Below are 12180 nucleotides of genomic sequence, written 5' to 3'. Positions count from 1 at the left end.
AATGAATGGATTGAAAAATGATTTGGTGCCCGATTGGCGCTGAGAGATGCCACTGAACTTGTGTTTTTCTTGAAGATGATCTATGGCTGGTCAATAATGATAGCATTCAACAGGCTCCCTGGGTGATAATCTGTCTGAACTCACTGAAATTCTGCCGATCGCCCGCCCAGCTGATGGACGAGAGAACGCTCTAGTGAGGATTTTGAGCGATGGCCGGTGCCGGACGCCGGAGCCGCTCATAAGTTGGCTGCTGTTTTGGGAGACCGTGCGCGTATTTATCACGCCTGATTGATCGCTCGGTGATCAGTGAAGTGATCGAGGGGCGGTCGCTGGTCAGAAGCTGACCGGTGCCGGCCACCCAGCGACTCCGACCTACTCGGGCGGCCAGCCATCATCGGATTAACGTTAACGACGGCCGGTCAATGCGGGATTAACGACGAAACAATGATCGGCGATCAGCACGATTTCCCCATTTTCAACTACGTTTTTAAGTGAGACATCGAGCTGTCAATCGACAAGATATGCTATCAGCTCAATATATCATTTAACAACTCGAAAGTCCACGAAATAGCAAATGCGGATATCAATACATAAGTGTTGCAATACTACTCTACCACGACAACTTCAACATGCAGCCTGTACCTTTAAAGGGACAGTATCATCGAAAAAAAAATCCATGTATGGAGCTGATTTTTTTTACTAGCATTTCTTATTTTTCTGAATCAGAAAAACATAGTTTGAGGACCGAACTCGGTGAAAAATATTGCAACCACATCTCATTTTCATGATTCATTTTCATGAGCGAACCACCACTATACAAGCATGGCCGCCAGTTTGGGGAAGCATGCAAAATTACTACAGAACTGGCGCAGATAATACATTATTGACGCTACGCTTACGCGGTCGTTCTTCTGATTGAGTTGTCCTTAGGGAGAGATAGCCTTAGGTATTGCCTATAAAAATATAACGTGACAATTGGAGGGAGTGACAATTGGACGTGACAATTGACAATGAGAGAAAATATCACGTGACAATCACGTGATAAACGTCATACATTGGAGGGAGATTGTGATTCAAGCTGGAGGAATTCCTTTGTTGAGCCACTAGAATCCGAAGGAAACAGCGGAAATTGCCTACGACTATTTAATGAATTTAACGGTGATGAATAAGTGCGAAAAACGTTTTGGCTTTATAAAATTTGATGAAATGACCAGGGTAAAAGTTTTATTACTGGCGGTCAATTCAAAACGGCGCAAACATTTAAACAGTGAAGATAATGAAGCACGATTCAAAGTGTGGTACACCTTTCGTACTTTGAGCGGCGATAGCGGGATAACGGTGTGGAGCTTCGAGGATCGGTCTTCAGTTCCCGGACCAGAAAGGTGGGGCCTATGCAATGTCAAATTTCATCAAAATGGTGATACTGTCCCTTTAAGTATGCTTTCAGTTATATGCTCGATTTTGCTATACCAGCTCTGACGTATACCTACTATTATTTCCTTGTGACGAATCTCCATCCACAATTTGCGAGCTTTCGTCCTCGTGACGAAGTTGTTATTTACGCGTGCCCATATGGAGACAGCGTTCATATGCGAACCACTTCAAAAGTCGCTTGGGCCGGGCCCGCTCCATCCATCAGCCGAGAGGAGAGCGTCGGGACACAAACGAGGCATTAGTGGCGCACCGCCTCTTTCCGCCCATTTCGCGGCGGTCGGCCGGCGGCTGCCTTTGTGATGAGACGGCCACTCCGTCATCAGTGCCGGGATAGGTGACACACCTTCGAGTCTGACCAGGGGTCGACCTGGGCCAAGTTGACCTGGCTCCGCGCCGGCCTGATGCGATGACACCTGTTGTGACCTGGGACCTGATCCCGAGTCTACCAAATTTAAGCCGGTCTATCTCAATCCGACCTGACCTGAGACCTGAGAACCGGCCTGACCAGAATGGGCCTGACCCGAGTTGACCCAGTTAGGTAGTTTTGATCACATGGCCTGTGGCCAAACAATTTCGACGTGACCTATTGAACTCGACCCCAAACCACTCTAATCAATGACTTCACCTCTTGGGGCATTTGCATTCATACTCATTACTCATCCTTTCGTAGCTAACTTTGAAATGATCCCGGTCTGGAATGTGTCACTCCACGCCTGACAGTCCAACTTCTGACGGTCACTGCCGACACTGCCGACGGCTCCGATGGATCGTCGGCTGCGACGGGACGGTTCCCGAGTTGGTCGGCGGTTCGACGGTCAGCTGACCGGTCTGATGGACGGCGGCGGCGCCGGGCCGTCAGCTGCAGGCTGGCGAGCCGCCCGACACCGACTGCCGGCGGACCGGCCCGGGTGACAACAGACTGGTCAGGGACCGTGGTCTGTGATGACTGACAGCGGCCGATCTGTGCTCGCATCGGTCAAGGAGTATGGCCAGTGATGACGGACATGAGCCTTAGACGACGGTCCATGCTGAATGACGGCGACCGCCGACCGGGGAACACGGAGAGCGGTCTTTGATGAGTGGTGTTGGTCGTAGCTCGCGGTCCGAGGTGAATGATAGCTGTGTTCGGAGACCACAGTCTGTGCTGTCAGACCACACTTCATGTTGAGTGGTGGTAGGGGACCACTGTCAGTGATGACGGACATGTCACCACGAATGATGTCGTTGACCAGTGACCACGCTCTCGACCGTCATTCAACCACAATCCTGACATAATCTCATAAGAAATAATGGGAAACATTACTTTCGACTATCTCACTGGCGTCTGATGTAGTCTCGTACGGGTTCTCCAGATTCTCCACTCACCCTCTTTTCCAGTACGAGGGGCGTTCAAAAAGTTCTCGGCCCGACCATGAAGGAGCAGAGATACGATGTCGACTTATTAGACCAAAAATGTTCATTTAGTCAAATAACCAGCGTTGAGACAAAAACATTTCGCGCAGCGCTTCGCGAAAGGCCCCTGAGCCTCCATAGCCAAGTGGGTTTTGGACGCATCTGGCACGTCCAAGACGGCTGCTTTTGTCTCCTTGCTGTCAGCGAAGTTGCCACTGCTAAGCAATTTCCTTATATTGCTGAAGAGGTGGCAACCTGAGGGTGCAAGGTACGGAGAAAAAAGTGGCTGTGGCAACAACTCGAGGCCAGAGCTCACTGCTTCGCTGATCGTCACCCTGCTCATGTGTGCTGGTGCGTGGTCCTGGATCAGGCGCACACTTTTAGTCAGCTTCCCTAGTCTCTCCTTGATATCTGCTGCTCGTTACTGTTATCGAAGGAAGGTGTAGTATTCATCATCAATTGTGCGCCCCTGTTTTAGAAAGTTGACGAGCAGAGCCCCGCCCGGCTCCCAAAATGCAACCACTGTCACCCTGCCGTCTGACTTAAACACGTCGCACACATTTGGTGGCCTTTACTCAGTGTGCTTCCACTTGTGCAACTCGGTCACGCCCTTAGGGTCAACGTGTGACACCCACAATCCCTCCACGGTAACAAGTAGTTCAATGTACTCTTTTGGATCTTCGATATAGGGACCAAACTTTTCGCGTTACGCCTCCTTTCGAGTTTGCCTTTCCTCTGGAGTCAGCAAACGGGGGATGCATCTTGCAGAGATCTTACGCTGTCGGAGAATGGCTTTGAGGAACCTTATAGACACCTCCACTTCTGCTGCGTTGTTCCAGACCAGAACATTTGTCATTTTTCACAAAGAAGTGCCTATTTTTCATATTTTTTTGAGTCAATGCTGTTGATGGCTGGCCACTGCGGGGGTGACCATTAATGATCTGTTGACCAAAATTGAACAGAGATGCCCACTTTTTGACGCTACTGTAAGAAAGACAAACCTCAACATGTGTTGGCACTAGCTTTTCGTGAATAACGTTTAGTGAATTTTTCTGCAATGCATGAACCAAATCACTGTTCTCTTCTGGGCGTCGCCCATTCTGACCGGGAATGGCAAACTATGTTACGATTAATTAGCAGCCTGAACCAATCACAGGGCAGATTGGTTCATGGCTACGTAAGTGGACATCCCAATAACACATCATTGAACACACCGCGTTGCAGGCCGAAATTCCAACTCCTTCATGGTTGGGCCGGGAACTTTTTGAACGCCCCTCGTAGCTTGTTTCCGGTCAATTTTCGCCCATGCTCTGCTCCACTGCTGTGGCCGATCATCCGGCTCTTTACATCCATCAGTGCCCGTTCGACCGTGTCGGCAGAGCTATTTCTGATAGCTCTGCTATACCGTGCGGCTGGCGGTGGGCGGTTACTGAAGGGCGGTGGTCGGAGGGCGGTAGGCCGGTCGGTGGGCGGTGACCGGTCGGTGGCAGCTGGAGGACAGTGGGCGGTAGCTGGAGGGAGGTTGGCGATGGCCGATGGTCAATGACCGATAGTCGATGGTTGATGGTCGATGGTCGGTGGTCAATGGTGAATGTTCGATGGTCGATTGTCAACAGTCCGACCGTTGACCGGTCGCGGTGGTCGGTAGGCGGCGGTAGGTGGGCGACGGCTGAAACGCCAGGCGACCGGCGACGGTCAACGGACCCAGCGCCCGCCGGTCAGCCGATGGCGCCGTCTGGTCTGCTCTCACAGTCGGTGGTCGTCCGGCTTCGTCGGGCCGGTCAATGTCACACCACATCCCGGTCCCTGTTAAACCGCGGGGCTTCAGCGGCCGCCGGGGTCAGGGTGTCTGGCTGAGACTGATTCCCAGAGTGGTGTGAGGTCAGGGAAGGGCGCGACCCGGCCTGGGCTGTCCGCGATACCGAACGCTCGGAATGCCGGGATCACGACCTCTGTGGGAGTGGGCTGACCCTGCGGTCGCCACAGCGCTACCGTCGCAGTCATGTGCAACGTGCATTGTGTGCAGCGTGTTATGTAAATGGTGAGATTATATCGTAATTTCCAACCCATACTCAACTCGTTATCACACAGTACATTTCACAACCAATGCAAACACGCCGTTTGTTTGGCAAAGTTTGGACCAATTCAGTATCAGATTATAACTAATTTCACAGGGCCTTCTGCCTACTAAATCATTCACCGCACGGTACCTACCAGTGATGCATATTTTAGGCCCGCGGATTCTGTGCTGCTCGCAAATGCAGGAACGCCAGTACTAATGGAGTACCTGAATTGCAAAGCCAGTCGATTGTTGGACTTAGTTACCTGGCTCGAAGGCTACACTAAGCTAGATTTTTCTAAGATTGCTGTCTTCTGCTGATAATGAGTTTTAACCTTTTTTTGTGCCGCCTAGTTATTTCTCTACCAGCAGTTTCAGTCGTGAGTCGCGGCATGAGCGTAGCGTAGCCGTAGTGTATCCCCCCAACGTTTCTTTCTCAATCTTCGGTAGTCTGGGAGTGTATGTCATTCCGCTGAGTCCACGCCACAACATACTACCCGCCCGCGGACAGGGCGGTATGCAATATTGAGCTGGTGGTGGACGCCCTCCCCTGTAGTCCCCGGTCTGTCTCTGTTTGATTTCCCATGTGACATCGACCGACCAGCGCCGCGCTGATGTTGCATGCGATAGATGACACATGTCACGGTGTGTCGCAGTGTGATGAAGTGTGATGCAGTGTGATTAGTGATACAATGTGATGCAGCCTGAAGTAATATGATTGAAGCATCACCGGAGTAAACGCGATGGAGTCACGGGAACTCAGAACCAAAAGATCGCCAGAATAAACGGTGATCCCCTTTATCATAGATCAGACACCGGATCTTGGCAAAGTATGCTTGAGCTGTAGTCTGGGGATGAAAGATGTATCGCCCAATAATCAATGAGCCAAGTTCTGATTGATTCCATGCGGGGTGACTGCTCAGCTGTGAGTATTAGTCGAAAACATTTCTTGTGAGTGATGACTAACCTGACTTGTGACATTGGCGCTGCGTAAAACCAGGTCGGGTTCCGTTGTCGCCTGTCGCTCCGCAGACCCTCGGTCAGGTTCCGTCGTCGGCCACCTGCCGCCCTGTGACACTGCGCTGGCCTCAGACCACCAACCAATAGTCGACCCGCTCGCCGCCCCAGTTCGGAGCGCCCTGCCCAGCGGCCACTGTCGGTCCCTGTGCTGTCAGCGACGCACGGCTAGGCCAAGGGGGCTAGCCCCTGACCACTCGGGGGCTAGCTGACCCACTCTGGCGGCGCTGCATTAGAGAGGGAGCTGTTGGGGTGGTGACAGGAGTTACGACCGATGGAATCCGGCGGCCCGCTGCCGTGCGGACCGTAAATTAATGCGGCGATATGCATCGGATTGTATAATGTAATGAGGGCGGGGCAACACCCCTCGACAATGGTGGGGCCTCATTGAGTAATAAATGAGCACTACGGTGGTGTACTAAATGACGCTGCTAAAACGTTTGTTGATGTCCTTGTAAGTTGAAATGTTAACACGACAATTTGCCGGCTCGCTATGTGAGCGATGGTCTTCATTATGTCCTCTAATGGTTTGCTAGTAGAGGACACAATAGCAAGCGGTTTGTCTGTGGTACACTTAAGAAAAGCTAAACGGTGCTCCACTTTCTAATTGGTGAATATGCAAAAGTAACTGACTGATCTTGAATAGAGGCTGGGCTGCGGTCGAAGCTGGAGCAGTGGACGCGCACGGTGCCTTGTGACGTCCGTCGCATGCATGCCTTTCTGTCTATTCTCCGTTGGTTAACGGTGTTGCGTTCTGCAGTAAGCCACATAACTCAAAGCCTGCGGCAATGCCGCAATTAGCCGACTGCCTTATGTCCCGGAGCAACTGCCTCGGTGTCTCACGTTCCGGAGCGGTCGATCCAATGCTGAGGGGCTGCGCTGGGGATGGACTCCCTCCAAACCATGCATCGCCCGCGTTAGATGATATGCTTTCGTTGACCAGAACTTCGGTGCCTGAATTGGTTACTGCGTCGGGGCAGACGATGCGACGTTTTGTTTGAAGGCTTCCGCTTCCGCATCGCTGCACTTAACTGACGTTCTTTTCTTTGATCTATTCTTGTTTTTCTTGTGAAGAATCTTTTTCGTGTTAAGCTCTGCATTCTCCGGGCTCTTCCGAGGTCAGACAACACAGCACCAACCTTTCTGATATGTATTTGAGACTGGTGCCAAGTTCGCAACCTTTTCGCTCACTCACTCACTCACTCACTCACTCACTCACTCACTCACTCACTCACTCACTCACTCACTCACTCACTCACTCACTCACTCACTCACTCACTCACTCACTCACTCACTCAGCCTTCTGACATCAATCTCCCGTTTTTCTCCACAGCATCAGCCGCCGATGCAGATGCACAGTTTGATAGAGGACCTGAAGGACGGCTCGCGGCTGCTGGCGCTACTACAGGTGCTCTCCGGACAGAAACTGGTAAGTGACCGGCTGCGCCCGCCACGTGAACGGCTGGTGAGGTAAGGCCAGGTGGGCGTCAGGGCTGGGAGGCGCGCCGAGTGTTCCTTGGCAACGGTGAATGGTCTGGGCCTGCAAAAAGCTCGAGAATGGAGGGGGCGCTAATTTGGCGCCATCGAAGCGTCATCCGTTGACGGGCGTCGAAGCGGACCGGCGCGGACGAGGGATGGGGGGGGAGGGGCGTGGATGTGCCTAAATAGCCTCCCAACTGGCTCGGACGGCGCCTATTTCGGGCGGTGAGGTGATCGGGCCGCTGCTTTTGGCAGTGGGACCGCGACTTCTGATCTGTCCTGGTAACACGTCAGTCCTAAATGTAGAAAAACGTAGCCGCGATGCCTAAACTCGCCATTAGATAATGCCGGTTGTTGAGAGATTCTTTTGTTGAAAGTTGGCTGGGTGTGCTTTGTCCAACTTTGTGTGTGTCACCGTTCTAACTGCTCCGCCGTTTTCAGCCCGTGGAGCGCGGAAGGATACTGAAGCGGGCCCACTTCCTGAGTAACGCCAACACGGCGCTCCAGTTTCTGCACAGTAAAAACGTGAGTCTGTCTGTGTGCGGCCGTAATCGGCCCACGGTCGGGAACACATCAGACGGCGGCTCTCGGAACGACAGAGCGCCGTACTGGGAACAGCGCCGGAACGGGCCCACCGACCGCCCGCGACGGCGGCGGGTCGGAGCTCTGAGCCCGGCCCGGCGAGCGCCGCCCCCGCACGACCGCCGCCCCCGCTGTGACCTCTGCGCGCGGCCCGTGAATCTTTTGATGATTTCCCGACGCTAAAGTGGCGACGATTGGCGCGCTATGTTTGATTTGTCAACACTGGGCTGGACGTCACCTTTTTATGCTGGGCTGTCATCCGAGTGAAGCGCGCGCTGTCAGTGTGCGCTCAGGGTGGGATTCTGTGCGTCGGCCTTTGTCACCGTGATGGCGCGATTTCATCTCTCGCCCGTCCGCTGTTCGATTGGAGCCAATTTATGCTGGCGGCATGCTGCTCCGGCCTCTCCTTAGGGGCTTGTCCCTCCATGTCCCAGGCCGCAGCACGATTTATTCATAATGATTTTAAGAAGATAAGATTGTCTAAAAAGTTCTCCTATGTCGTGAACCATATCAATGTCATAACCATATCAAGCTTACAAAGAGCTCTTTGATAGTAATTCTGCTTCGTTCTCCGGCGGCTTCTTGGCGGCCGTAATATATTTTTACTATCTCACATTCCCTACCTTCTCGCCATTTCCCCGGCTCTTCAATGGCATTTCCTGCTGCCAATAGAACCCTCCAGAGTTTACGGATAGCCATTGGATTTGGTCATTTGATTTGATGGTAGACCATTTGGCCTCTATAACCTGACGAGAATGCTTCATCTCTGAGGGAGGGTACTCTACTGTGGAGTAGCCGCTGAAGTGCGTGCGGCTGCTGCTTTTCGCTGCACGGAGAGTATATTTGATCGGCTCTCTGGCCTGTTTGCCTGGTCTGGGAGAACCCACCTACTCCTGCCCGCGACTGACCCCGCCCCGCCCCCGCCCCCGCCCCCGCCCCCGTCTTCTGCCGTGACACCGACATATCCCCTCGCCCCGACATATGCCACCTCCAGACAGGCTCCGTCATACTCCTGTCACGCTGCCATTCCTGTCACTCAGGCACCTGTTCTGATGAGTGTTGTCTGTTCTGAGCGGTGTTGTTGGCTGCTGTATTTCATCTGTCAGAAGCAGCTATCATTCGCTATGATAGGTAGGCGTTTGTCATTTGGTGGGCCTGTGAAAGGAAATAACATGCCTACACATGAGTTGTGCGAAGGCCAGTTTTTTTTTTGATGTTGCATTGACCTGACCTCCGTCGGCTGGTCGTTTGATTTGACTAAACTGCCGCTATCCACTCTGATGTCGGTCGGTTAGTTTCCGAACCTCAGTCTAAAACAGCTGTCTCCCCCCTCGGCGCCAGTCGTTAGATTATCGGCTGCCGCTCGGGAAATCGGGACCTGGAGCTCAGCTGGTGCGATCGGGAGATTGCCGTATAATTCAGCTGGGATGGTCGGGAAATTTGCTGCGAGCCGTCCTCAACATCGAATGAACATTCCTTTTTAGAGTATGCATGCAAAAGAGTTATGGATTCATGTAATCGGCTTACTTCTTTTCCAATGTCATATTTTTCCGAGCTAATAAAGCAAGCAGTTTCAAAAGTTTTACACCGCGTCCGCGAGTATCTACAGGCAAACGCGTATAAAAGTTTTGCATATGTATACCGTAAGGTAATTGAAACTGCCTCGGCCGACAATCGTTTCCGTCGAACGAGAAATCTACAGCTACCTAGCCGTCCCACCCATAGACCCTCGCACCGACGCTCGGCTGTCTGTCCTGTGCGGAGGTCACGACCTCTCGTGCCCCGGCAGCCCGCGGGCAGTCCAACAGTGACCGTATTGAGCGGCCGGGTGGGAGCGGGGAGTTCATCGGGGCTTCGGCCGACCCGGCGGCGCCATGGGTGGCGTGTCACGAGGCTCCCGGGTTCAACTGGCTCATCGGAGACGTCCAACTGCTGGTCCAACTCAGTCCAACTGTACGGGAGTCGTTCGTTCAACTTATTAGTTCATTTCTGTTCATTTATGGTTGGTTCATTGTTAAAGTGAATTTAGCAGCTAGCCAAAACTTGTTTGAAAGCTGTCAAGTGGGTACTTAATAATTTCCCGTAATTTCAATGGTGCTTCACATTTCCCTGCGACAGCCTTCTCTCGTGAACTCATTTTAGTAAGTGCTTCCACGAACGTCACTCTTCTGTTATTTCCCTTTTCAATTGGTGCACCGCGCCCTTTTCAAAAGCCACTTGCACTGTCGCGCCGCAGTGAGTGTGGTAACCGCCCGCTCTTCTGACCGCCCCACCACCGCGCTGAACCTGCCGGCGCTGTCAGAGCTGTCCTAGGGCCCTCCCGCTGGCTGGCATTGTGCCGTGCCTCAGAGTGGACCACTCGTCACCTGCCGCCCTTCCGACATCGATTGAACTAAGTGGCGGATGACGTGCGATGTCAGAATCATCGGGAGGGTATTGATTTGAATTGGATATTTAGATCGGAAAAGGCGATCGTATTGATTTGCATCGGCTAAGTGCATCAAAGAGGGATTCATTCATTCGGGCAATGTTCTTTCATTTTAACATCAACTTTAATACCACACGTAAGCTTGTTCACCCACACATCTCGTCCTGTGTTGTGTTGCGCAGTGTGGTGAGGCGTGCTCCTAACCGATGTTTACTGGTGTTCCGGCAGATAAAGCTAGTCAATATCAATCCGTCGGACATCGTGGATGGCCGGCCGGCCGTGGTGCTCGGACTCATCTGGACCGTGATACTCTATTTCCAGGTGAGAGAAACACTTTCCGTGTGAGCGAATACTATTTCCAGATAAGCCAATACGATGTCTAGGAAAGAAAACGCTACTGCTAGGTAAGCGAGCACTATTTCCAGGTGAGCAAACACCATTTCTAGAAGAGAAAGCACTATAGGTGAGTGAATACCATTTCCAGGTCAGCAATTTCAGTGCTATGTGGCGCTATTAGACCTTGAGCAGACAACGAAATCCTACTTCAAAGGCATACACGTGGATTAGGTTCGCTCACTTGTATGCCTAGAAGCAGTAGTATTTCATTCCTGTCTGCACTTGCAGTATGCGGTAAGCTCTGAATAGCTACTTCGGGATTAGAATGTCTGCAGCATGAAACAATGCGGACATTCGACAGCGATGTTTGAAATGCACCCTCAACCTAAGTGGTATTCTTGAGCACAAATGATGCTCTTGCTGTATGTAAAAACGCAGGGTCTCGGCTTACATTGCTTCATTATGGTAGAATGAAAGACTCCATTTCACTCTTTCAATGAATTCCTACTGTTGTGTGCTGCATATTAGTTAACCAGGTTCTTGTGGACTTCAGGGCCATCATTTTCATCCAAGCCCTGTTGCCGCTAGGGCCGAGCTTTATTTACGACTCAGCGAAGGTTATTTACGGCGGAAACTTAAAGGGACCCTCCCACCTTAACATTAGTTTTGAGTTGAGATAGCCAAGTTTGCGGCCAGGCTCAGAAACCACCATTTATCTTGGTCGCGACCCCCGCAGCTTTATGGTGTTCAAGAAATTTCTTCCCTTTACTTGCAGGGTGGGACCAGCGTGGTCCCTATCTCTTAACCATTACGGGAATCTGATGACGTCATCAGGCTTTCGAACGTCCGTTAAATGTTTGACTAAAACGTTTTGTAGCACGCGGTGGTATATGCTGCTTTGCGCGCAACAAATGCCGCACTTTCAAATAAAGTCGCTAGGAACAGCGGAGATCCCAAAAAGTAAACAAAAGTAAAAGTCTTATATCTTGAAAACCGGTGAATATTTTTCGATGAAATTTGGTAGATATTCGTTTTTGCTCTTTCTGAACCGAGCGACATCACTTTCATGCCAATTCATTAACTTTTTTGAAGGTGGGAGGGTCCCTTTAATGAAACTTCGCGCGGCTGGTGGTGCAAAGATAGTCTATTTCTGTCCGTTGAGCGGAAATAGGACGTAAACGAGACGTCTGTTTACAAACGGTGTGAACCACTAATGCGGCGGTGTCGCGGTGTAAACCCTGCAGGCGGAGTGGTCAGCCCCCCCCCCCCCCCCGGGCACCTTTCGTGTGACTCAAGTCGAGGGACTTGTCACGACCTTGTAACTAGTCTACTTCAGGCCACGCCGATGCGGTGTAGCGTGTCCTCTAAGGCCGTTGGATGGAAACCCTATAATGCCACTAATGAGGTGCGAATCTGGTCAGAGACCGCGACAAGATATCGATTCCGGAGAGGA

At 51.7% G+C, this 12180-nt stretch overlaps 1 protein-coding gene across 2 annotated transcripts in view; it reads left to right on the top strand.

Annotated features, from left to right (window-relative positions):
• Nucleotides 1-12180, top strand: part of LOC122389588 (nesprin-1-like) — a 110466-nt gene that overhangs the window by 22494 nt on the left and 75792 nt on the right. For both annotated transcript variants that reach the window (XM_043381760.1, XM_043381759.1), the window contains exons 4-6: nucleotides 7236-7331; nucleotides 7823-7906; nucleotides 10620-10712. In XM_043381760.1, the coding sequence (XP_043237695.1) occupies nucleotides 7236-7331; nucleotides 7823-7906; nucleotides 10620-10712 (273 nt within the window). The remainder of the gene's footprint in view (nucleotides 1-7235; nucleotides 7332-7822; nucleotides 7907-10619; nucleotides 10713-12180) is intronic.

This window comes from Amphibalanus amphitrite, unplaced genomic scaffold (genome assembly GCF_019059575.1).
Source record: "Amphibalanus amphitrite isolate SeventyFive unplaced genomic scaffold, NRLGWU_Aamphi_draft 000363F_arrow, whole genome shotgun sequence".
Lineage (NCBI taxonomy): Eukaryota > Metazoa > Arthropoda > Thecostraca > Balanomorpha > Balanidae > Amphibalanus > Amphibalanus amphitrite.
The sequence above is the reverse complement of the archived record's forward strand: the minus strand, read 5'-3'. Positions and strand labels throughout refer to the sequence as shown.